The sequence below is a fragment of the Nicotiana sylvestris genome, chromosome 5, assembly GCF_000393655.2.
Source record: "Nicotiana sylvestris chromosome 5, ASM39365v2, whole genome shotgun sequence".
Lineage (NCBI taxonomy): Eukaryota > Viridiplantae > Streptophyta > Magnoliopsida > Solanales > Solanaceae > Nicotiana > Nicotiana sylvestris.
In genome coordinates, this window is record NC_091061.1 from 96,946,485 (window position 1) to 96,973,762 (window position 27,278).

Sequence of the window (27,278 nt, forward strand, 5' to 3'; positions counted from 1 at the left end):
TTCTCTGCTCACCATTGCCTTACGGTACCCTTGTGAGTTTTCACCAATAAGACTCTCTCATTTTATTTCTCTCATTTGACTGTATTAGATCCAAGTAACCAAATTCTTCCTATTTTGAACATCTTCACCGATTGATCAGAAGGACTTGAACATGATTTAGGGTAAAAAGAGTTTGGATTTAATTACAACTTTGGAACCATTCTGGCGAACCGTCGCCAAACCATTATAACTTTTGCCTTAGTTTCAACTTTGAAGGGGAATGTAGATTTTTGTTTTGTTGTAACTGAACCCGAGAGAGAGGCTACCTACATATGCTTTCGGAATCAAGTTGAACGTAGTTCAAGGAAACTTTGTTTTTTATTTTCTTCATTTTTTTTACAAACTTTTTCGGGTTCCAAAGAGGGTAATCAAAGAAAGGTAACCGACTGAAAGGGTTAGCAAAGGGTTAAAGTGTTTGGATAGCGAGAATGAAAGCCTTCGTCAACAAATCAGAGAATCTTTTTGTATCACAGAATGGTTAAACATAATACCTTTTGACGGCATCTGTATTGACAACTGTTTCAGGGTGATTTCCTTCAATGTCTCCCATGTACAACGCCCCTTTTGGCAATAATTTTCTTATAATGTATGGACCCTTCTAGTTGGGAGCGAACCTTCCTTTTGCTTCCTTGTGATGTGGGAGAATACGTCTCAGAACAAGTTGCCCCACTTCAAAATTCCTAGGCCGCACTTTTTTGTTGTAGGCATGGGCCATTATTTGTTGATACAACTGCCCGTGGCATACTGCGGCCATCCGCTTTTAATCAATCAGGGTTAACTGTTCTAGACGGGTCTTGACCCATTCATTGTCCTCAATCAAGGCTTCCATGATGATTCAAAGAGATGGAATTTCAACTTCTGCGGGTATTGTGGCTTCAGTGCCATAAACCAATAGATATGGTGTTGCTCCAACTGATGTGCGCACGATTATGCGATATCTCAACAATGCAAACGTCAACTTTTCATGCCATTGTCTAGAACTTTGAATCATTTTCCTCAGGGTCTTCTTGATGTTTTTGTTCGTTGCTTCAAGAGCACCATTAGCTTTGGACCGATAAGGGGTAGAGTTGCGATGCGTGATCTTAAATTGTCCGCATACTTCTTGTCACGACCCAAACCGATGGGCCGCGACGGGCACCCAGTACCTTACCCGACCGAGTACCAACGTAACGTATCTTTCTTATTACATCATCATATACACATGACATACGGGCCTAATAGGCCAACATAATCATTTACAAACTCAAAACATAGGCCGACAAGGCCATACAATCTTTCACGTATATGACATATGTCTACAAGCCTATAAGAGTACATAAATGTCATAAAGGTCGGGATAGAATCCCGCCATACCAAACAATACACGTCTAAATCGTAATAACCAAACAAGCAACTCCGAAACAAATGGAGTGCACCAACATCTTGCGTTGAGCTGATAGCCTACTTGGAGGGCTCTCGACCTGTCTATCGGGACCTGCGGGCATGAAATGCAGCATCCCCATGCAAAAGGGACGTCAGTACGATTAATGTACCGAGTATGTAAGGCACATAAATAAGTACATAAAAGACATGGAAGAAATATAGAGTAAATAACTTTTAGCGTCATGCATATGCGTATGAATGTCATGTCGTGCATAGGTACATGTTTCATAATATAATCAGCCTCTGAGGGCAACCCATCATATCATATCGGCCACTGTGGGCAAAATCATTATCGTATACCAGCTGATCAGGTAGTGGTGCGTATATAACGCCATAACCTTTCCCATATCCCATATACATATATATACATATATATATATACGCGTATATAACGCCGTTTGAATACATACATATATACGCGTATATAACGCCGTTTAAATCATATTTTAGCCACTATAGGTAATATCATCATCATATACCAGCTGATCAAGTGGTGGTGCGTATATAACGTCGTAACCTTTTCACATATCCCATATACATATATTTACATATATACGCATATATAACGCCATCTGGTCATAGGTCAATGCACATGTATAAATGAGTGAAATGCATGAAAAATACGTAATAATCTCAATATTTCTTCCGGATAAACTTTTTCAACTGTGTATTATTCTGAGACCCATAAACAGAAGATAATATATTATGACACATGGAAATTCAAGAACATAGATATCTCTAATACTTCTATGAATAAAGTCATTTATGGAATTTGTGCATTTGCACGTTTCGTTTGTATCGTATAGATCATGCCAAAAGAATAGAAGGGATAGTCTTAACATACCTGGGGGTAGGGAATACTCCGTATAATACTCTTGGAGAAGATTGCACCGTAGTCCCTTAGAATCGCAAACTCCAGTTGCTATTTACGTAGCCTCGTACAATTTCTTTTTGTGGAAAAATAACATTTTTTTGAATGAACTACATCAGTGCTTTGTGCACAACGCTCTAGTTTGACCTTGATCAGGCCCATATTCAGACAATCATCTTTATAATGCTTTACTCTTAGCTCCATATAGTTTGGCACTATAGAAAATACATGCGCTTGTGCCAAGATTATTACAACAATTTAAACTTAGTTAACTTAATTAACAAGAGGTGTTGGATCAATTGGGGAGAATTGAGATGTTTGACTCCCGAGCGTAAATCGATAAACTGAGTCACACTAGGTAACTAAAGAACTACTGAATCTTTCCTTTCAATTTGATTCAAATAATGTGTTGTTTGAACTGATGCGTTCAATTTTTTGGCATTACCAAGATTACTTCACGTTTTTGTAGATACTGATTAAGAATTCATAATACTTCATCTTCTTTTGTAACTTTTCCAATACCTTTGCCACATAATTAAATGACTTGAAGAGTCATTCTTTAATATGTGGCATGCTACCACGTTACTCTTTGGGATAATTGATTAAATTTATCCACTTATTAGTTAACCGGGTAATATTTCGTTACCCGGTAATTAATCTATTACCCGCATAATTGAGAATTATTCTCACTTACTTAAAATACTACTCACTTTTCACATACCTTATACACCTTACTATCATGGTCATGTGGTACCTCGTATGGTACTAGTCCATAAATACCAAGTATTTTAGCTCAGGCCGTATTTTATCTCAACATGCCAAACTTGAATGAAATATCATTTTCTTTGACTTGCTTCCCCTCTCACCTTCACGAATTTACTTATCACTTGTTTGAAATAGCATATTACTTAAAATCTCAAAATAATCTCATCCCGAACTTACATCGATTAACTTACGACGAAACTTTACTATACGAAAATGCGGTATGTAACACTTCTCTCATCAAATGACTGTTCAAATTTGTAGCATTATCCGTAATAATAGTTTTAGGGATACCAAAATGGCAGACAATGTTGGAATGCACGAAGTGTAGCGCTCTACGTTTTTAGTGGTGTCTTTGAGAGTGACTGCTTCGACCCACTTTGTGAAATGTCAATGGCAACTAATATGAATATGTGCCCATTTGAAGCTTTTGGCTCGATTGGCCCAATGGCATCTATACCCCATGAAACGAACGACCCCAGTGCTGACATAGGATGTAATTCTGAAGGTGGTGCATGAATCAGGTCACCGTGTATGTGACACTGATTACACATTCGGACAAAACTGAAGCAATCATTTTCCATAGCCATCCAGTAATAACCTGCTCAAATGATTTTTTTTGCAAACACGTATCCATTCATATGGGGTCCACATACTCCTGCGTGTACTTCGTTCATGATTCTTCCTACCTCTTGGGCATCTACACATCTTAAAAGGTTCAAAATCTAGAGTCCTTTTGAACAAGACTTCTCCACTCAAGAAGAAACCAGTGGCAATCCTTCTAATGTTTCTCTTTTGGTCTCCGCTAGCTTGCTGGGGATATTCCTTTATTTTCAAGAATCTTTTGATATCATGATGCCATGGATGAACATCTGGTTCCAGCTCAACTGTATTGCAATAACATGTCTTTCCCGGATTTGGATTTCCAATGAGTCAATATGGACATTGCTTGGACACGGCAGCATCGAGGCCAAAGTAGCTAGTGTATCGGCTAACTCATTATGAAACCGAGGAATAAACCTGAACTCAACAGATTTGAACTGTTTGCTAAGATCTTCCACAAGTTGCCTGTATGGAAGAAGCTTGACATCCTGAGTTTTCCATTCACCTTGAGCTTGTCGGATAATCAAGTCAGAATCTCCCATGATTAACAATTTTTTCACATCTTGATCGATTGCCATGTTCATGCCCATAATGCAGGCTTCATATTCGGCAGTGTTGTTCATGCAGAAAAACTGAAGCCGGGCTATGGCTGGATAATGCTGACCACTGGGCAAAATCAAAATTTCCCCAATCTTGACACCTTTTGCATTCACAGCTCCATCGAAGAAAATTTTCCAAGCATTAGTGTCCTTTGGAATTACCTCAACTGAATTTACTTCCTCGTCTGGAAAGTAAGTACTCAAAGGCTGATATTCTTCATTAACAGGATTCTCAGCTAAGTGATCCGCCAAAGCTTGAGCTTTTATTGTTGTGCGGGTGACATAGACTATGTCGAACTCGGTGAGTAGGATTTTCCATTTTGCTAACCTTCCCGTGGGCACCGGCTTTTGGAATATGTATTTCAAAGGATCGAATCTGGTTATGAGGTAGGTGGTGTAGGCCACCAAGTAATGCCTAAGATTCTGAGCGACCCAAGTTAGGGCGCAGCAAGTTCTTTCCAACAAAGTGTATTTGGCTTCATAACTAGTGAACTTCTTGCTCAAATAGTATATGGCTTGTTCTTTCTTCCCAGTCATATCGTGCTACCCGAGAACACATCCAAAAGAATTCTCCAATACTATCAAGTAAAAAAATAAAGGCCTTCCCGGCTCAGGTGGAACCAACACTGGCGGATTCGACAATATTCTTTGATTTTTTCAAAAGCTTCCTGACACTCATCTGTCTATCTAATTGCCGCATCTTTCTTCAATAATTTAAAGATGGTTTCACACGTGGAAGTCAAATGAGCAATGAATCTGCTGTGTAATTCAACCTACCCAGCAGACTCATAACCTCTTTCTTGGTTTTCAGAGGAGGCAAATCCTGAATAGACTTTATCTCATGTTTGGCACAATTTTCAACAAGGATGTGGATGTTTGGTAATAGAAAGTTTTCCTTGGGGCTCGCTTTGTTCAAATCCCGATAGTCAACACACACTCGAGTTTTTCCATCTTTCTTCGGCACTAGGACCACATTAGCCAACCTTGTGGTGTACCAGACCACTCTGATCACACCTGCTTTCAACTGTTTGGTGACTTCTTCTTTAATCTTGTCACCGATATCCATTTGTTTACCGTAAAAATGGTAACAATAATTAAAATTGTAAATGGAATTCAAAAAATACGTGACCTATTCTCAAGCTAGTTGTTTGGAGCAGTTGATGCTAAGAATATGAAGTTTATGGCAAAATACGAGTTAGAAACGGAGCGATAACCAAACCTAAAGGCTTACTGTCAGGGCTTGTTTACCAAGGGGATACAGACTAAAATGGGGAATTGAACGAACCGAGAAACCTGCTGCCCGAGTGTAGGATTAGTCGATGAGGGGCCTCGAGGTCGATGTCTGACCCGATCTCGAGTTATCGGGGTCGATATCTTGCTCGGGTTCGAGGTGTTGGGGGTAGTTGGGAATGGGATAATAGTTAAAATATGATCATACAAGGCTCTCTATGATCAATATCATGCAATAAATAAAGAATAAATAAGAAAACGATAGAATACTAAAGTGGTTTCAAGCCAATAGGAACAAGCGAGTTAGAGAGAGGAGAGAGAAAGATATTATTGCACTTGAGTGGAATGGTTGGAGCTCTCTTTACAGGGTGTTAGCAACTCCCCTTTTATAGGGGGGGGGGGGAACCCAAATTTAGTACAAGATACGTTGCGTGATAAAGGAAATAGGATGGGACAACTGGCTAGCTTTATGACGTATGCATGGGCCGATGTCTAGCTGCTCAAATAGACATGATCAACCCGGGATGTATTCCTCGAGAGATTATTACATTCGTCGGGACTTCGGTCGGCATTATCCTTGGCAGGACATCGACAAATCTTGAAGGAATTGGCCGACTCGAGGTCCCGGGCCTCCGGGGTCACCCTCCGAAGCATTTTGTCAAGGAGAAATCAACCTCCCAGATTTCACCGCACACAGATAGTCTCCGCGTTTCTTAAAGGGAAGTGATAAGAAATGATTTTGACATCCCACTTCTCGGGCTATCATAATGACGACATGTTGATGGTGCAACCCCCTTTTACAAGTGTCGAGGCGTTTCGCCTTTCCGCTTCTCTAGGATCATCCCATATGTTGCTACTCTTCATTCTTTGGGGTTGTGTTATAGCTATAGACTTAGCTTCTATGAATGCATTGAATGCGCCTGCTGTTATGCTTTTCGAGGGCGGTAATGGCGTCATCGGTTACTCTGCCCTCCCCCTATAAATGGGGCTTCTTGTGGTCGGCTTCTCATTCAAACTTCCCTTGATACCCATTTTTTCCTTCTTTCCTGCTATCTTTAGTTTTTTCCATTTTGTTATATTTGAGGCCTGTGGCCTCAAGATCTTACATCATATGTGCCTTGGCTCAACTCTCAATCCCTTTTTGGTTGGGCAAAGTTGTGCTGTTGTGATGCTATTATTGTTGTTGTTGTTGCTGTTGTTTTTGCTACTGTTGTTGTTGTTGTTGCTGTTGTTACAGTTGCCATTGGCTCGGGTCGATGAGGCAGAGGGCCGATTTCCTCCGACCGTGGGAGATACTTTAGATTATGCATCGCTGCTCAAGAGGGGGCTCGGATTATACATCGCTGCTCACCCTCCTCTCTCGGCTTGGCGCGTTATACCTTTTATTTGATTCCTAAGGGGTATGGCAAAAATCATTGCTGGTTGTTGCCTCCCGGGCTGAGGCAACGTCTAAAAAAGTGGGTTCAAAATTGCAGTACTGGCGGAGCTCGTACTAAGCAAAATTTCCATCCAGCCACTTCTTGTCTTCTTCCGACCTCTCCTTTGGTATTTTGCTCTTCTCCCCTGCCTTCCTCTTCTATGTTCTTCCTTTTGAATATGCCATTCCGGAAGGATTAGGATGAGGTTCCCGAGGGGATTGATTTGGAAGATATTGTCTTTGAGGTCATACGCCTGAGGGGATGATGACGGAGATGCCGCATTTATGGAATAGGCTAGATTCTTAGGCTTTTGTTATATGAATATCCTTGGAACTTCTTCATTTTTATGTAAGGATCCCCATGCAAGCTTTTTTAACCATATGTAAGGACCCCTTGAGTGTTTTTGTAAGCGAAAATTTTTATAAATACAGAGATATTTCCTTGATTCCCTCCTTCGATACTTGCTATTTTTCTTTATGTTTTAATGCACAATCTTGTTTTGTTGTCTGTGATACTGACCTCGGATACAAATATTCTTCCCGGTCCTTGTTCGATAAAAACGGCTTCACGCGATGTCCTTTGTGGTTTCTCGAACAGGACCCAATAAGGCTAATAACCTCGGGCCGTCGGGACCCTATCTTTGCGTGGATGTGTGGATAATGTTTTCGGGCCTCATAATAATCCTTGAGAAGAAATTTGCTCGAAGACCCGTGGACTAGGGGCACCGATGACTTCATGAAGACGGTCTCTGAACAGAGGCCTGCCCGTGCTCGGACCATCCTGGATAGCACCCGGAGCTCGTTTCATATAGGTGTTTGTTAAAAAATGCCTATTTCTTTGCAAGCTGGTTTCCCTTGGCGGAGGCTTTTGAAGCCGTGTGCCAATTTGGTGAAGGAGTTGTTATCCCTTTAGAGTGTTGTCTTGCTATGAAGGAGGTTTCCGGGGTTGAGTATTACCTCGAGACTGAAGGTAGTGCTGATGGTTAGTGTTTTTGGTCGGCTTTGAGTCGTTGCTGCTCTTCCCATATGTGATGTGAGGCTGCTTTCGCCTTCCTAGGGGTCATCAGGGTTTGTTGACTCCATGACGTCGGTGGATCATGCCCTTAACGGCTGTTATTTGGAGGACGGTGGAGACCGAGCATGGACAAGTCGCTCCGCTCGGGAGCTGACTGCTGAAACAATACCTTTGGAACCTGCATTACTTGTTTTAAAAATGGAACAATACTTTTTAGGCGGCGCGCTCCGCCCTTTGCCGATTCTGCCTACGACAATACCGAATTCAGCAGTCGTGCCTTCCTTCCTCCGCCGCGCTTGCACGGGCTTTGTTGGCATCGGATGGTCCCTCAGGGACGAGGCTGTGCACCCTCCGAAGAGGGGGAGGAGTTGTAGGCTTCCGAGTTGGGGGATGATAGCAATAAATGAGATATGCGCTCATAATGCGATGAAGCTTTTAATGGGGCAAGACGGGCCTGTGCTTCTGAGGAGAGCGCATCATCCAAGCCTGCTATTTTTGGGGTCTTTGGCTCTGGAGGAGTGGTTCTTTCGACCAATTACGCCTCGGCCGAGGTAGGTTCTTCCGGGAAAAAAAGAGTTGGGCCAACAGGAGTGTGCTCGGCCATCGTGGAGGTCCGCCGACTTTATTTCGTGATGATTCAAGGCATGATTCTTCTGCTACTCGGATCTTCCCATTCTTATCAGGTTTTCTCTCGATAAGACTTCGATAGGCTCAGGTTTGAGCCGCTCCATCAAAGGGACAAACTTTGGGGGTCCCTGGATGAGGGTGAGTCCCTTGGGCTCCTTAACGATGAGAAGGAGGGGTTGAGTCGGTGCATTGGCGATTCAGGATGTATCGGAGCTCGTATTACAAGAACCTTTTAATGAGGCAGGTGACTTTTTGTGGTAAGCATTTCGCCTCTTCAACCTTGGAGGTTAGGCTTTTGCTTTTGTTTTTTTAGAAAAAGATGAAGGGTCAAGGGTACCTTAGGAGTGAAGCCAGCCAAGTCAGGAATGCTTGTGGTGAACTGAAGGTTCAAATGCAGGCTCGAGCTTCAATTTGAGTGGTCATGATTGCGAAGCTGTAGTCTGATTCCTCGAGGGCCTTAGTTAGAAATAACCGGTGTTCGAACTGATGTAGCACTGAGTCAGACCGAGGACAATGAGGGAGTGGTGACCCATTTAAAGGACGTTATTGTCATTCGAGCTGAGTTGGAGTGGGCCTCGATTGTGAGAAAAGGAATGAGGGATAAGTTCGTCGTAGAATCCAGGAGAGGCGCTTGAAGAGATCCGCGCCAGGGGTTCCATCCTCCTAGAAGTTTTTTCTTGAGTGAAGGCGGTCGAGCATGATGCTCGGTTGCTTTCTTGCCGATGCCATAGAGAGCAAGGCTGGGGCTGGTAGGCCGTAACCTTTTGTGGTAGAGCGTAGATTTTTCCATCTTGTATTTGCTGTTTGCAGAGCATGTTTGTAGATGGAGAGCGCGCCTTTCGTGCATATATAAAATAAGAGGAAACTTGAAGCTTTATATCCTTTGTACCTTTTTCCGTGTTTCCTTTGACCCGGTGGGCTAGTTTCGTCATTGGGCGGGAACCTCCTGGGTTCGGAGCTAATTGGGCAGGCCCGGTAGCTTTTGAGTGCGATTTTTTTCGTAAGTAGGTGTTGGGGCCTCTATGATTTGCCCAACAGTTCAGGCTCAATCTTTGAGCCCGATCTTGACTCGAGCTTACTGGACCCCTGGTCTCCTGTGCCTGCATGAGTGGATGATAATCGTTTTTATTTCTCTCCCTCCGGCGTTTGTTGTTTCCACTATTTTGGGTTTAGTATCTGAGTCATGTTGCGACTCAAGTTTTTTCATGCCTGCATGAGCGGAAGACGATGGTTTTTATCTCTCGCCCTTGTTCGTTTGTTGTTTTAATTATTTTGGGTCCAGTCCCCGAGTCGTGTTGCGACTCGAGCTTCAAATGACCTGCAAGTTTTTTTTCGATTTTCACGCTGGTGAAAATGGCTCTTACGCTATTTTTGGTCATTGAGACCCTTTGATATGTGGACCCAAGGCTTGCATAGTTAACTATTTTGGATCCGGTTACGACTCGAGCTCATTTTAATCCTCAAGTTGTCAATTTTCAAGCTGGCGACAATGGCTCTTATGCTGTTTGGTCGTTGAGACCTTTTAGTGTGTGGCACAGAGGCTTGTTTGGCTGGCGACAATGGCTCTTACACTTTTTTCTCATGGGCATGTTGTAGGCTTTGTTTTCCTCTTGTTAAGGTTTTATTGAAATGATTTTTCCTGACCCGACGTCTGTTCTGGAAGAACCTCGATTTCAAGTCGTTATCGACAATGTTTGAGCACCTCGGAAGGTTCTTAGGTCATAGGCTGAGTAGGTCGAAGCCTTGTAATTTGGAGACGACGTGGTTGAAGCTCGTTTGGCTGTTGAGGGAAGCCTGTTATAACCGGTTCTTTCCGAAGTATATTCGAATTAGTGGCCTACGATTTTGTTTAGCGATGGTCGGGCGTCTCGAGTCATGTTAATTTGGTTGTTTTTGTCGTTTGACCGTTGTCATATGTGTTTGGCAGGAGCCATTTTTTATCCCGAGTGATAGTTTAGGCGTCTACACCGAGGGTATGCCCTTTCGGGATTCTTACAAATTCGACGTATAGCCTAAACTTCGGGATTTTTGAGTTTCATGCCTGTTGAGGTCTTGTAGTTTGTCATGCCTATTGAGGTCTTAAAATTTTATCATGCTTGTTGAGGTTTTACAGTTTGTGTTGCTTTGTAGAATAGATCAGGTTATACTGAGTCCTCCCACTTGGGGTCTTACGGCCTCGGGTTTTCCAGTGTAAGGCGATTGACGACAGTCTCCAAGTCATCGAGTTGGCTTTATGAGCACGGAGTTCCAATCCTAGGGTCGTGCGTGTGCCAAATTGTTAATGCTAAGTCTCCGAGTATTTCAGGATGCATTCGGTGGAGGGGCCCTTGCCGTGAGCATGTTAAAATCCCCTTTTCTGGAGTACGAGATGCCGAAATATATTTTTTGTTGCCTGGCGTAAATATATACTGTTGTGTTGGATCGATCTGTATTAGATCATACTTGATCGCTTGGCAATTTCCATGTTGCCCTTCCTGAAGTTTTTGTGGTTTCAGAGTTTCGATCCGGAGGCTGTCTGAGCATTTTGAACTGCTAGCTTCCGTTCCCGATTTTTCAGGACATTTCTGGTGAAAGAATTTGTTACCTTACTTTGAGAAAGAGTCTTTTTTATTTTGACAAAAGGTATTCTTTGATTGCTGATACAATAATATATGTGTCTATGGACATGGCTCGTTCGGCCGTTTGGTCAGATACATTGCTTTCTTACAGGAAACTTACTTGACGTTTCAAAACTCCTTCGAGCTAGTAGCTTTCTTGGGGAATACCCTTCTCTATCCAAAAGTCAGCCACAGGGGAAGTTTGAGCATTTTGCGGAGTTCCCCCTTAGGCGGCTCGTAAACGTTGCCTCATTAAAAACCTTTCTTTTGGGACAAAAATTCGGTCAAAGGAAAAGAGTGCAACGGATGCATTTTTAGAGCCTTGAGGTCTTCAGATTGTGCTATCATTCTGGTAGCTCCGATCGGGTGCCTGCACAAGGGTTAGTTCCAAATTCGAAATGAAAAGGGGGATGGTCGTACCTTGAAGTGAGATATGCTAGCGATGCCTCGAGATTGGTTCTTTATAATTGCCTGGGGTGGAGATGCGGCGTGGATTTCTGTTTTGTCAAGTTCGACCGAGGTCGAATTGGCACCACGTCGTGTATTGCAAATATTTCTCTTGCCACGTGTTGTTCCCCGTAGACGGTTTTAATCCCGTCATTTGTTGGGAATTTCATCAGCTGGTGAAGGGTGGATGGTACCACTCTCATGAAGTGTATCCAAGGTCGCCCAAATAAGTTGTTATACCTCATATCTCCCTCGATGACATGGAATTTGGTGTCTTGGGTCGTGCCGGCCACGGTAACCGGAAGGATGATTTCTTCTTTCGTCGTTTCGCTTGCCATATTGAATCCATTGAGGACCCGAGTGGCGGGCATGATCTGGTCGAGCAGTCCGAGCTGTTCTATCAACCTTGACTTGACAATATTGGCCGACCTACCTGGGTCCATGAGTACAAGTTTTATCTGAAATGAATTTACAAGGAAGGAAATTACCAAGGAATCGTTGTGAGGTTGAGACAGGGCCTCAGTGTCCTCTTCGATGAACGTGAGGGCGTCTTCGGGGATATATCTCCGAGTCCATTTTTTCTGGTGATGGATATTTTTGTTCTTCTTGTCACGGGTTCCTGCAGGGCATCGGCAGCCCCCATGATCATGTGGATGACATGTTGCGGCTTGTTTGCCTCATTTTTCTTGGTTGCCTCCCTTTCTTGAAACTAGTTTTTTGCCCCATCGCTAAGGAATTCCCGGAGGTGTCCTTTGTTGAGCAGCCGAGCCACCTCCTCTCGTAGTTTATGGCAATCCTCGGTCCTGTGGTCGTAGGTGTGGTGGAACTCACATACTAAGTTGTAATTCCTCTGTGAAGGATCCGACTATATCGGTTTTGGCCATTTGGCGTCTCTGATCTTACTGATAGCGAACACGATATCTGACACATCGATGCTGAAGTTGTATTCTGATAGGTGGGGTGCATTTGTTAGTACTATGTTTTGATCGAACCTGGTCCTGTTGACAAGCCCTCGAGGGTCCTGTCCTTGATCTATCCTCCGATCATTGCGAGGTAGGTTGTTCCTTGGAGCATTTCTCCTGTCTTCCAGGTACGGCTAGTACCTTTGTTTATTTGGTTTCGATTCCTTTGCTAGGAGTCGGTTTGGGTACACTGAGTCCGAAGGGGCTCCCAACTGGTCATCCTCGGCTCTGATCTTTGATTGATACCGGTTGTGGACGTCCAACCAGGTCACGGCCAGATACTCTATCAGGTTCTGCTTTAGCTATTTTAAAGCCACCGAGCTTCATTCGTTCAGACCTTGGGTGAAGGCCTATACTGCCCAGTCGTCAGAGATTGGCGATACTCTATCGGCTCCATCTGAAAGCAGGACACAAATTCCCGTAAGAATCTCGTTCTCTCTCTGCTTGATTTTGAAAATGTCAGACTTCCTCGTTGCTACCTTGATGGCTCCAGCATGTGCCTTTACGAAGGAGTTTGCTAGCATGGCGAATGAATCTATGGAATTGGGAGCCAAGTTATGATACCACATCATGGCCCCATTCGAGAGTGTTCCTCCAAATTTTTTCAGTAATACGTATTCGATCTCGTCATTCTTTATGTCGTTGCCTTTTACTGTGTAGGTGTAGGCGGTAACGTATTCGTTAGAGTCGGTGGTACCATTGTACTTAGGGAGTTCCGGCATTCTAAATTTCTTTGGAATGGGCTTCGGGGCATCTTCCTCGGGGAACAACCTCTGCACGAACTTCTTCGAATCTAAGCCCTTGAGGATCGGGGGCGCACCCGGGATCTGATCGACCTTAGAGTTGTAGGTCTCGACCTTTTTATCGTTGGTTGCAATCATTTTCTCACCCTATTCAATCCTTTTGGTGAGGTCCTCGAGTATTTTTACTATGTCAGGGTCGGCTATAGACCCGTTATTGCTTGATCTTTCAAGTACTTGCTCGGCAGGGGGAGCTATTTCTGATGCTGCTATGCTGGGAGTTTTTGAATGGCTTTATAACTGAGCAATGGCCAACTGTTGTGCCTGCAACATTTCAAAAATAACCTGAAGACTAACTTCCTGTTCTTCCCGAGCTGGGGCATTTTGGGCTTTCTGTTGTTCGTTGTGTCGTGTGATCCTGTCGTTGTAAGAAGTTTCGTCAACCTATTTTGCATTCTGTGAATCCGCGTCCACTAGAATCGGTCCAAGCGCATTATTGGGATTCTGTGCTGGCGCTCCAGCAATCGGGACAGCCACGCCATTTTCCCCATGGTTTTCGAGGTTGTCATTCTCGACTCTGTTTACCAAACCAGACATTTTGACCTAAAATCAAGAGATCTTGGACAAGAAAAATCGTGAAAGATAACTTGCGTCTGTGTAATGTAACAACAATTAAATTTGTAAATGGGTTTCTAAAAATACGTGATCTATTCTCAAGCTAGTTGTTTAGAGCAGTTGATGCTAAGAATATGAAGTTTATGGAAAAATACGAGCTACAAATGGAGCGATAACCAAACCTAAAGGCTTACTGTCCGAGATCGTTTACCAAGGGGATATAGACTAAAACGGGGAGTTGAACGAACCGAGAAACCTGCTGCCCAAGTGTAGGATTAGTCGATGAGGGGCCTCGGGGTCGATGTCTGACCCAATCTCGAGTTTTCAGGGTCGATATCTAGCTCGAGTTCGAGGTGTCGGGGGTAGTCGAGAATAGGATAACAGTTAAGATATGATCATACAAGGCTCTCTACGATCAATATTGGGCAATAAATGAAGAACAAATAAGAAAACGATAAAATAATAACGTGGTCTCAAGCCAATAAGAACAAGCAAGTTAGAGAGATGAGACAAAGAGATATTATTGCACTTGAGTAGAATGGTTGGAGTTCTCTTTACATTGTGTTAGCGACTCCCCTTTTATAGGAGGGGGAGCCCAAACTTAATACAAAATACGGTGCGTGATAAAGGAAATGGGATGGGACAACCGGCTAGCTTTATGACGTATGCGTTGGCCGATGTCGAGCTGCTCATATAGACCTGATCGACCCTGGATGCATTCCTCGAGAGATTCTTGCGTTTGTTGGGACTTCGGTTGGCATTATCCTTGGCAGGGCATCAACAGATCTTGAAGGATGTGACCGGCTCGAGATCCCGGGCCTCTGCAGTCACCCTCTGAAGCATTTTGTCAAGGAGAAATCGGCCTCCCAGATTTCACCGCACACACCATTTTAAACTTTCTCTTCTTTTGTTGGACGGGGGGATAACCGGGGTAAGTTGGCAATTTATGTATCACTAAATCAACACTCAGTCCTGGCATATCATTATAGGACCAGGCAAACATGTCTTGAATTTGAATAAAAGTTGGATCAATGCATCCCTAGTTATTTCATCAGTGTGAATGCTTATCATGGTTTTCTTGATCTCTTCGAAACTATACAAATTAACTGGCTTAGTTTCATTTAAGTTTGGCTTAGGCATATTCTCAAATTGTTCCAATTCTCTGTTTATTTCCCTAAAAGCCTCATCTTCATCGTATTCTGGTTCTTGATTCATTATTTCACAGTTAGACAGCGTGTTAGGATCTGCGCATGAAGTCCGCAAGCATGTCATGTTATTTAAGTCTGCATTATTAGAACTGAAAGAAGAAATAAGAAAAATAACAAAATCAGAAAGACTAAAGAATAAGATTCATAAACGAAGAACTATTGATTTCATTTCATTGAATTTAGAGATAGAAGGGTTTACATTAGAATTTTAAAGATAATAAACTAAAGACATTCGAGTTACACCCTGAAATAGAAATGCAGAAAAAATGGCAAAACTGAAGTATCGGGATTCCGCCTGACTGGGAACGGAGTAGCCTTCCAATTTTAAAGCTTGGAACTGGGCCCTATATACTGCACCTCAGCAGTGCTTGAGCCTTCACCCGGCTGGACCATATCAGCCTCATCTAACATTTGCCTCATTGCCCCATAGATGTCCTCAATTTCTTTGGCCGTGAAGGTCTCATCTTCTTTCTCTATGTACCTTGGTTGAGCAAAAGCTCTGGCGAGATTCGGGACTGGCTGAGGTAGAACCCACCCATCATTCTTACATTCTTTAGCCCATTTCACGCCGTCTTCTATAGCTTGGAAACCGACACCGAAGAAGTTCTCACTGGCTGTCAAGGTGATGGGCTCTGTAATGCCTTGTAAAGATGTCCCGAGCCATTTTACAGGCTTGTAGCCATGACTGACCATCTCACTGGCAACCATGATTAATATATTGGACAAGAACGGTTGAGGACATGGGGTTCCTTCCTCACATTGGTATGCGACCACAATCTCAAAATCTTGGTAGACTATGTGCTCGCTACCTTTTTTAGCCTCTAGACATGGGACTGACGGGTCCCTGTAAATTGATTGCTCATCTTCTCCATGAACAATGATTTCTTGGTCTTCATGCTCAAACTTAACCATCTGGTGGAGATTAAAAGGTACGCCTCCTGCTGGTATGGATCCAAGGCCTTCCTAGGAGAAAATTGTAGGAGGTGTTCATGACCAAAACCTGAAATGTCACTTCAAAATCCACAGTGCCGATGTTTAGGATCAAATCAATCTCCCCTATCGTGTCCTTTTTGATGCCTTCAAATGCACGCATACAAATATTGTTGGGCCTGATCCTTTCAGTCCCAATTTCCATTCTTTGTATGGTTGATAAAGGGCAGATGTCAACCTCAGATCCACCATCCTTTAAAACTCTTTTTACATATTACCCTTCATACTTAACAGCCAGATGAAGAGCTTTGTTGTGGGCAGCCCCTTCTGATGGTACGTCATTTAGACTAAAGGAGATTCGATTGACTTCAAAAAATCATTCCGCTATTCTTTCCAATTGCTCAACAGTAGTCTCGACTGGAACATATGCCTCTCTAAGGGTTTTTATCAGCACTTTCTGATATTCACTCGAGCTTATGAGTAGAGTAAAAAGTGAGACCTGGGAAGGAGACTTTCGGAGTTGTTCAATGACATCATAGTCCATAGTTTTTATCTTCGGAAGAATTCCTCTGCCACTTCAGCAATGACTGGCTTTTTAAGCGGAAAATGCTTTTGTTTGGCATTGTTCACTTCTTCCATATTGAGGTACTTCCAAGACGGGTCACTACCGCTTTGTTGTATTTCTAGGGGATGGCAGTGAGATCCTTCATGGGCTTCTGTAGTGTGCAAATTATAACCACAGGCTCAGTAAGCCTAGGTGAAATTACCGGCCCCAAATCCACATAAATCCCCTTTGGTGTGTACATTTTTGGTACCATCAACGTGACCTTGTTTTGTTCTAACCTTTTGGGGGGACTCCACACAAACTGTTCTTTCCTGGGTACCTTGGGAACATATAGAATGGCATCTATAGGAGGTACTTCCTCGGTCTTGGTTTCCACAACCTTTTCTACGCTTTGAGGAATAGGATTGTTTTTCTTCTCATCCTTAGCTGGCTTTGCTGCCATTTTGGGATTCTTTTAAACATTGGCAATAGCAATGATAGCTTTCAAAGTCGGGTCAAACTCTGTGTCTTCACAGATCATCGGAATAACCGGCCCGCTGTTGTGAGCTGGTAATGGGTTTTTGGTTACATTGGGGACCTCTTCATCCCTTAGCACTACCTATTTTTGTTCTATCAGATTTTCAACCACCCTTTATAAGGTCCAAAAATCCTCAATGTTGTGCCCTTCTTCTCCTGAATGATAAGAACATCGAGTACCATGTTGGTAGGAGGGCGATTCTAGATTTTGCCTATTTGGAGGTACGGGCTACAACAGACCCATTTGGACCAACATTGGAAAGAGGCTAGAATACGACTTACCAATGGGTGTGAATTTGTTCTTTTTGGGTGGGTCACGGACATGGGAGTTATATGGAAAGTTCTTCTGTGGGGGATGGGGATTGTATGAAGCTTGGTGAGGAGGGTTATTTCTAGGAGGTGGAGCTCGGTTCTGGTAATACTGTTGTTGTGGCTGAGCGTTTGGCTTTGCGTTCATCACTGCATAGGGCTGAGGAGTCATGGCATACGCTGCATCTTGGTGAGGTTAATAATATTGCGGGGTGTTTGAGGAAGAACCGAAGTAACCTTGGGGTTGATGATGGTTTCTCAAACCTGAGGCCATCATTGCCACTTCTTCTTTATTTTTCCGGTTTGTTGCGCCTCCTGACCCTCTCTAGATTGCTTGAGAAGTAGCTCTTATAGCCGACTGAATCAGGATGCGACCCATTCTCATCCATTGGGGGTTTCACCCTGGCAGCTTGTTCAAGCCACTTGACGACGTACTCTCGAAAGCTCTCTGAAGACTTTTCTTGAAATTAGACAAAGAGTTTATATCTAGGGCTATGCCCACGTTGTATTGGAACTGTCTGACAAAGTCTTGGGCCAGGTCATCCCATATGTTCCAGCAGGAAATGTCTTGGTCCATATACCATTCGGACGCAACTCCGACTAGACTCTCCTTAAAGTAAGCCATTAGGAGCTCTTCTTTTTCACCCGTTCCCCTAAACTAATTGCAATACCTCTTCAGGTGAGCTATGGGGTCCCCATGTTCGTCATACATTTCAAACTTGGGAGTCTTAAAACTGATGGGCGGATGAACATGTAGGAACATGCACAAATCAGCACAGGAGGCACTTTTCTGACCACTTAGGCCTTGTATGTTCTTGAGACGTTGTTCTATGCTTTTTATTTTCTGAGTGATCTCATCTTGCTCGAGATTTTTTATAATTCTCAATTGTCCCGCAGTAAACTCGTACCGAGGTTGTTGAGGGTAGGAGTTTGTGGTGAAATGAGTAGTGTCTGATGGAAATGGTGGTATTTGGAAAGTAAAGGATGACGGCTCAAAGCTTGGCCTAGGAAATACTAGTTGTCCTATAGCTGAGGTTGGTGGTACAGTGAATATGTTAGAAGCCACTCCCAAAATCAGTGTCTGGGGGAGAACCTCAGAAGGCATTTCGGCGAAGTGGGCTGACATTGTAGGGTATCCAAGTGGGGTGTTTGGGTAATTTATAGGGACGTTGGAGGTTCCACTTGTTCTGGGATTCAGCTCGGGAAAACCAGGTATTGCGCTAGGTAGCTCTCTATCATTAGACCAAGCGTCCCACATTTCCAACATGCGGAGACGCAGTTCCCTATTCTCTTCAGCAGCTGCTGACTCTGAAGTCGGAATAACCGAAAATGGGCTATCCTCTGGGATGGAAATTGTTGGTAGATGACTCTCTAACGACATTTCGACACTTTCCTTGGATCTTGTAAAGTAAGGGTGCGAAGCCAGGTTACCACAAAACCAACCACCTTAAAAACAAAACATGGTCTCAAAGCATACATAACAAACCGATTAGTGTGAGACAATTAACACATAGGGTATCGCACTTGGGGAATGCAATGCACCTAAACAGTTAAATGTGTTTCTACATGTTTTGCAATGGTTGCGTGTCTATCTTGACTTTTGTTTATCTCCTAGGTCTTTGCATCTTTCTTTTCTTTTTGTCACTTTTCATTATTTGCTCTCTTTTCTTTGTACTCTCTTTCCTGCATTGTTTTCTCTCTTTTTCTGGTTTTCTCTCTTTTCTGGTTTTCTCTTCTTTTTTTTGTTTTCTCCTTTATCTGGTTTTCTCTCTTTTTCTGGTCTTCTTTTTTATTCGTGTTATCTAAAACCATGACCGAATCTGATGGATATTTCCTACGTATCACGATGCTGCGTAAATTAGATCATCACGTAGTTGAAGGAATAAATGCAAAAATAAAAAAATAAAAAACAAATTTTGTTTTTTTTTTCAAATGTTTTCATTAAAATAAAAACTTCTAATTTTTTCTATTACAATAACTCCATCATACCTTTCTATGAAGTGAAAAAACAGACTCAAAACAGACTCTAGAACTAAACTGAAATACAGACTCGAAAAGAAAATCAAGAATACATAAGTGCTTCCAAAACTACTCCAAGGGCCCGAGGGACATCAGTCGGTCTCGCCACGGGCCTACGTGCAAGAACTCCTTGGAGTCTATCTAGGTCGTTCATTATTTGGCGAACAAAGGTCATCACTGTGGCAAAGAAGGTGGATCTAGTCATGTCCTCACATTAATGGCATTTCATGACAATATAGTCAGTGATTGCTCTAACCCTTTCCATAATGATGCCTTTCTCTTGGAGCAAGCGTCCGATTTGTTAAGACCTAGCTTCCCAAACTTGGGTGTCATGATGGTATTGCCCCTGCAACTGTTGCATGTCCTCTTATAAACGAGACATTAGTGCATAACAATGTTCCCTCTCTGCCTTAAAGTTCTTTGCTTGTTAGCCATTTCAATATCGAGTGTAGTTAGATTTTTCTTCATGCTCACGACACTCTATCATATTTCCCTTTTAATTGCCGAACAAACTCTGCCCGTTCCTCTGCGTTCTTCACCAACTGTGCCCGGGCTCTTGCCAGACTACCTTCGAATTTTTCCAAATCATTTCCGTACTCACATATTTTCCTCCTAAGACCATTTATGAGTCTTTCATCTATTTGGCTCCTTTCTGGATTCTCAGTAGTTATCTATATTCTTTGGATCTGGGCTCGGAGGACTTCATTTTCTTGGGCCAACTTCTTCTTTTCACCCTTATCTGCAGCAACTTGTAAACCATTATCAAATTTAGGGTCACTAATTTGCCTTTGTAACTTGCTTATGGTGGCCCTATATTCATTTTCTTTGGTCAGCCAGACCCATTATTCTTGCGACGCTTAAACAAATTCCTAAATATAAGGCCTTTTGGTTGGCCTTTCAGGTTCAGAACTTGCATTGAACTTCTTTCTATACAAGCAAGATAACCAGGAGAGACCTCGCCTCTAGCCAAGTCACGTACTCGGGTGTTTGCTGTCAAATACTAGCCCTCATTCCAAATGTGATGAACCACTTCTTCATGATATTGACCATCAGAGTGGATCTCAATTGCATGAACACTAAGATCCACATCTTGGGGAACTACCTGACATCTTCCCAACTGCATCAATACCCGGTATGGGGCATAAGCCTAGATGCCTCGAAGTACCATTAGGAGGAAGTAAGGACCGCTGGCAGGCATGTACACAATTTGTTCAGCAGGAAGCCAACCAAATTCCCACTATATTTGTCCTACAATTAGGGAACGAAAGCGGGATATCCAATCTCTAACCTCTTCTGGCATTTTGAACCCTGAAACTCTTATGTCAAACACCTCAATGCAGCTTTTCCCTATAGATCTGTAATTCATATATTGAGGCTGATGACACAGATTCTCAAAAATCCACATTTGTAATAGTAAATTGCATCCTTCGACAAAATTTGCCCCGGCTTTACAAGTCGTGAGAGCTCGAAATATTTCAGATACTATCATGGGGGCGAGGGTGCTCTTGGCATTGGTAATCAAGGCTTTGATGACTCCAGCTACCCACATATAAATATTATCGTTCTTCCTGGGAAACACTAGAAGACCTAAGAATTCCACTATGAAAGCGAAGCATCTATGCTCTTCCCACTTTGACGGGTTATCTCAGCTACAGATTCCACTTTTCGGATTGTCAAATCCTCTTACATGCTCGTACTGCTGGTATATGAAGAATAGAGAGGAAAACCCAGTTGTCAGGTCTGCATACTAGACTTGCCTGCTTATTTTTAACAAATCCAGAAATATGTGAGGGGTGACGGGCCTTGGAGCGACCAGGTATTTATGTCTTAGACCCTAGGTACTCCCAGCATAGCTCGCTATCTCCTCTAAAGTAGGTGTGAGTTTGAAGTCCAAAAATGCAGAACATTGTGAGTTGGGTCCCAAAATATAACCAGTGTTTTTATTATGTCTCCCCTAGGCCTGATCTTTAGTAATCCAGTGAGCGCCCCTAAGTAATGGTTGACCCTGTCTCGTCCTTGCTTACCCAGGTCCTCCCACCACATATGTAGTTCCAACGGAATCTTGGTCATAACCGTCATTAGTAAATTTTGACTCGTGCTCATTCTGCACATTTAGTATAAAGTGATTGATTTAAAACAAAGTGGAATTTATTAAAACTGATGAAAGGGGTCATTTTCACAAAATTCTAAGGTAAAAAAAAAAGACATGGCCACTTTTGCAAATACGGCCCTTCAACACTTTGAAAGGGGAAGATTTTAGGGTTGTGCTTGCTAGGTGACCAAAAATCGACAAAGAAATTGTCGATGGCTTTTTTTTGCAAAAATGGCCTTCCGGCGCCCATTCGGGACGTTCGACTATTTAGACAAAAAATGGCATCACCCACTTTATTTTATTTTTTTTCAAGCAATCCACTAGGCGATGTGCCTAGGACTATTTTTTATATATCAATAAAATAAAAGAAAATATACTATCAGGAGGTCTTACGATATGAAAGAAAAAAAACTTGATAATTACATGAAACCTATAACCAATGCTAAGTATTAAACTCAACACTGATATCACAAAATGAATACAAACTAAATTAAACAAATGATGCCTACAAATTATCCGATGATTAGAGAAATAGCCTTTGTCTTCTTGCAAATATAGCACTGTCACTGTGCTAGCGCTAAGGGTGTCCTTTCTTTGATGTTGTGATGCCATTATTTATGCCCTTCTATTCATATGATCCCTATTATACTCTGAGTACCAGTGGTATATGTATCTGCATTCCAAGTTCACTGCCCAAAATTGTCCGCGTACCTCATTTCTGCACTCATTTCTGCATGATCTCATCGTATTTTTCGTTGAGCCTAAATCTTGAGTCCCTTCCTGAGATGTCCTACTTTGATTTTGTGCTGGAATATATACCCAGTGTGGCTCTAAACTAAATGCTAAATGCAGCCAACTTTGCCCTGTCAAGTGCCATTTCCAAACCTTTTTCACTATGGTGTATTGAAGCTCAACTTCGTTAATGCGCCCTGTGAATTGCTCTGACCTCCTTGCCAGATTTGATCTATGGGATATTAAATTGAAGAGCTGAATGTGAGTTACGTTCCACAACTCAGCCATTTTACCCAGAAATCTTTGCCGGTCCCATTTGTTCGCACAATGTTGTATTGAGAAAACTGGGCAATAGAGTTGCCCCTTCCAAGCCTTGTTGCTATACTTATGCTCATACTTGAGTCCCCTTTAATGGAATGAGTACATCGTACTAATACCACCAGTTGAAGGTTCATCAATATATGAGGCATAGCCACAGTAACGTTTCCTGCAAAAAAAGAAAACCTCATTAGTGAAAAAAGTCATCATCATGTTCTTCTCCAAAAGTATTTGAACATAGTTGATGGCTTTGACAGTTCCTTCAAAACTTAGTTATTCCTCAATGCTTTTTTCTTGGTTCCCTGTATGTTCAGTTGTTCTTTCTACCGAAGTTGTTCCATACTATCCATTTCTGGACAACTTTCCTATCAAAGTTCCTGCATATGCATTACTCCAATGTACCCTTACCAACTTTTCATAAGGCCCAATTCTCTTATGTATTTTGGGCATCTTTGCTTCATATTTGTTGCTTGGAGCCTCCTTTTTTTCTAATATACTATCTTTTCTATTATAGTTGCTCCAAAATCCTGAAGATTGTAATTGAAACTGCCCAATTCTCTTAAACTTTCTGGCATTTTTCTCAACCTTTTTGTCTGCTTCTTTGGTCTCACCGCTGCTGTGCTATTGTCTATTTCCTTGGTATGAATGTCAGGCATTAATACCCCCAAAAGGACTTTCATTAGACCATAGAGTCACATCACATACTTCTTTGTGATTAATAGGCCAACCAGCTTCTCATTCCTTTGATTTGGCTCCCTTAACAATCTTGAGAAGTCCAGTACAAGTTCTAGCCTGCAGGTGCTACCATTGTTGAGTATATTGGTACTCTGCATTGTGAGACTCCTTGCTCCTATGCTTATTCCTATCTCCAATTCCCTTCCATTGTACTGAGTACTAGGTACTAGTACCACCAATTGTAAATTCCTTGAAGAATAGGGCATAGTTACAGTATCTTTTCCTGCAAAAAAGAACCTAGAGTTAGTGTAAAAAGTGACCTTCAAATCCTCCTCCCTTAGGACTTGGATATGTTGATCAAAATTATGCTTTTGTCTACTGCTTCCTCCTTTATCTTCCCTCCTCAATTCTTGGCTACTTTGACCCTGAGATATGGACATTGCAACTTGTCTTCATTACTAACCTCCTACCAATTGAGTCCAGTTCCCAAAACTCTTGGCAATCTATATCTCCAGAGTCAAGAGCATAGTTGGCAAGATGGTCAGCTAACTTATTTCTTTCTTTGAAAATGTGAGACACCACATGGTTTGTACCTTCTAGTAGATGCATGATCTCTTGTACTTCATCGGCTATGCACTAAGGTGGCTTCCACTCCACAATAATAATTTTCTTCATTAACATAGAATCTGTTTGGATACCCACATGTGTATACTGTAGTGATCTGTAGAATTTCACTGCTTCTACAATAGTCACTGCCTCTGCCACAGTGTTTGTGGTTTCATGAATTTCTTTCCCCAATGCAAGTATGATATCCCATTTTTAATCTCTTATGCAATAACCAATTGCACTTCTCCCTGGATTCCCCCTTGATGCACCATTTGTGTTTACTTTAAGCCACTTTTCACTTGGAAATTCCCATAACAATTTGTCTACCTTCAGTCTGGATGTGTAGTTCTCTATCATGGTTACCAGATCTTGCCATTTGTGAGGAACAGAACCTATTCCTGGTTTTCTCACTTTCACTAAGGCTTGCAATGTAGATGATACTTGATAGATCACTCTGCCTGTTGATACTGCATCCCCATATTTCATATTGTTCCTTCTTTTCCAAAGCTCCCATACAATGTATGAAGGTAGTTCTTTCATGGTAGGTTTAAGTCTGTGACACACATTTGCAGTCCAACATTTAATAATTGCCTGATGCACTGTTAGGCCCTACAATCCAATTCCAGCCCTTGTGAGAAAGTAACTCCACACATTTCTTGTAATATGTGATTTGAAAAACAAATGTTGTAACGTTTTTTCTTGTGGTTCAGTACAACACCAGCATTTTGATGTCGTCAAGTAGCCTATCCTTCTCATAAAGTCATCTAATGGTAGTTTTCCCTTCCACACTTTCCACATAAAGAATGCAATTTTAAATGGCAGCCCCTTCACCCAAATTATCTTATATGCTATTCTTGGCTCATCTTTCCTTCTCATATACTCCCAAGCATATTTAACACTAAAGAATCATCTAGTCTCCAACATCCAATAAGGAATATCTAGTTCATTTTGCATCAGTTGTGGTTTAATCTTTTCCACAATGTGCATTGCATACTCTTCAGGTAAGATCTCCAGTAATCTATCCACATTCCATGCCCCTTCCTCAACCATATCTAACACATTGTGCACTGAATCATCCACTCCAAAATCATAAGGAACATTGAAGTAAAGAGCCCCTAGTCCTGTCCAGTTGTCAAACCAAAATAAGGAAGATCCCATTTTAGGATGCCAACCTATTTATGTTCTATCAACTCCCTGCATTCTAGCATTTTCCTCCATACATGCGATCTTTTCCTCCATGGTAAAATGACTAAATTCAATTTCTTGTAATATTTCTGGCTCATGAATAAGATCCATAGACTTGGTTTTGTTCCATAATTCCACCATAAATTAGAGAACAAGGCCCTTGAAACATCATGTAGTGATTTGAAGCCTATCCCCCTTCTTCAAATGGCATGCATAATATATTCAACGATGCCTAATGTCTGTTAGATCCCCCAACTGAACTGCTCCAAAAACACTGCGCAAAAAATTTGTGCAATTTATTTATAATATTTTTTGGAAGGTTGACTGTTGACAGCAAGTGCATGGACATGCTCTGCAGTACATTAGCTATCAACAGTACTCTTCCTCCAATAGATAACAACTTCCCTTTCCATATTTGCAGCTTGTCCAACACCTTAGTGATCATGCCATAATAATACTCCATTTTTCTCCTAGCATAAAAGATAGGACAGCCTAGGTATATGATTAGGAAATTCTGCCTTTTGATACCTGTGATTCTTTCCACTTTCAGAAACACTTCTTCATCTGTTAAATGATGCAAATAAACTGCAAACTTGGCCTTGTTAACCAGCTGTCCAGATGCTACTTCATAAGCACTCAGTACTTCCATTATCAATCTTAGAGATGTAGCATCAGATGAGGAGAATATGATGGTATCATCTGCATATGCAAGATGATTGATTTTAGGACTCCACTTGGGTAAGCCAAAGCCACAAAAATATAGGTTCAGGTGTATATCATTTAAACACCTCGATAGGGCCTCAGCAGCTAAGATGAATAAGGTAGAAGACAAAGGATCCCCTTGTTTAACACCTCTTGAAGATTTGAAGAATCGATGAGTCTGTCTATTTATGAGCACAAAGTACCAGTTGTTTGAAATAATTCCAAATATCATTCCTATGAATCTCTCTGCAAATCCCATCTTCCTCAGAACCTTAGTCAGAAATAACCAAGATAGCCCTATCGTATGCCTTAGTCATATCAAGTTTCATTACCACATTTGGCCAAGCTTTTGTTCTAAGTCTTATTTCTGTAATGATCACCTGTGTGAGCAATACGTTTTCAACAATGCTTCCCCCCATTTATGAAGCCTTCTTGTTCTTCAGAGATTATACTAGGTAGCAGACCAACTAGTCTATCGTGGATAATCCTCGATATCACTTTGTTTGTAAAGTTACTAAGGCAGATAGGCCTCAGGACAGAAAATGTTGATACTTCTTTCTTCTTTGGAAGTAACACCAGGTTTGTGTGTGTGACACATTTTGGCAATTCATGTCCATTGAAAAAGGCTCTTACCATGTCAACAAGTCTTCTCCAATCATCTCCCAACATGTCTGAAAGAACCTACTTGTGAATCCATCTGGTCCTCCTGCACTATTTCTATTAAGTCCAAAAACTGCATTCTTGACTTCTTCCTTTGATGGATTCTTTATCAGTTCTGCATTTTGCTCCCTACCCACTAGTGTAGGAACATATTCAATGATGCTAATTGTGCTAGGCAATGTTACTTCTATGAATTGATCTTCAAAGAACTTAACAGCTTCAGCAGCAATTTCCTCATCTTCTTCTAGCCACTGACCATGACTATTTTGAATCCTTTTGAGTTGCAATCTCTTCCTTCTACCCATGACTTGAACATGAAAGAAGTTGGTGTTTCTATCTCCGTCCTTAAACCAAGTCATTCCTGATTTCTATTTCCAGTATTGTTCCTCCAAAGCAACATACCTGATCAGCTCTGCTTACACTTCTGCAGTCTTTCTCTATTTTCCTCTGTAGGCCTAGCTTCAAACTGTGCTTCATGGACTAAGACTACTTCTTCCATTCTTGAGATTCTCTTAAAGATGTCACCATATGTAGCTCTACTCCACTCTGATAATGCCTTTTTTTATCTTTTTTTAACTTGACATTAAATATGATAAATGGACTGGCACAAAAGTCTGCTTGCCAGTTCCTCCTTACAACTTCTGTAAATGACTCATGCTCAGCCCAATAGTTGAGAAATCTGAAAGGTTTATTAACTGGAGCTTCCCCTATATCACATTTTAATTGCATGAGGCTAGGATCTGAACCTATCTTTGACAGATGAGACACTTCAATTCCTGGAAATGTTTGCTAAAAATCATCATTTGCTAGACATC

General features: G+C 41.9%; 1 protein-coding gene across 1 annotated transcript; it reads right to left on the bottom strand.

The window, feature by feature from the left end:
* Positions 1-3,927: 3,927 nt before the first annotated feature.
* LOC138869013 (uncharacterized) lies at positions 3,928-4,833 on the bottom strand. The gene has a single exon (XM_070146598.1). It carries the CDS (start codon positions 4,831-4,833, stop codon positions 3,928-3,930), a length of 906 nt encoding a protein of 301 aa, XP_070002699.1.
* Positions 4,834-27,278: the final 22,445 nt, after the last annotated feature.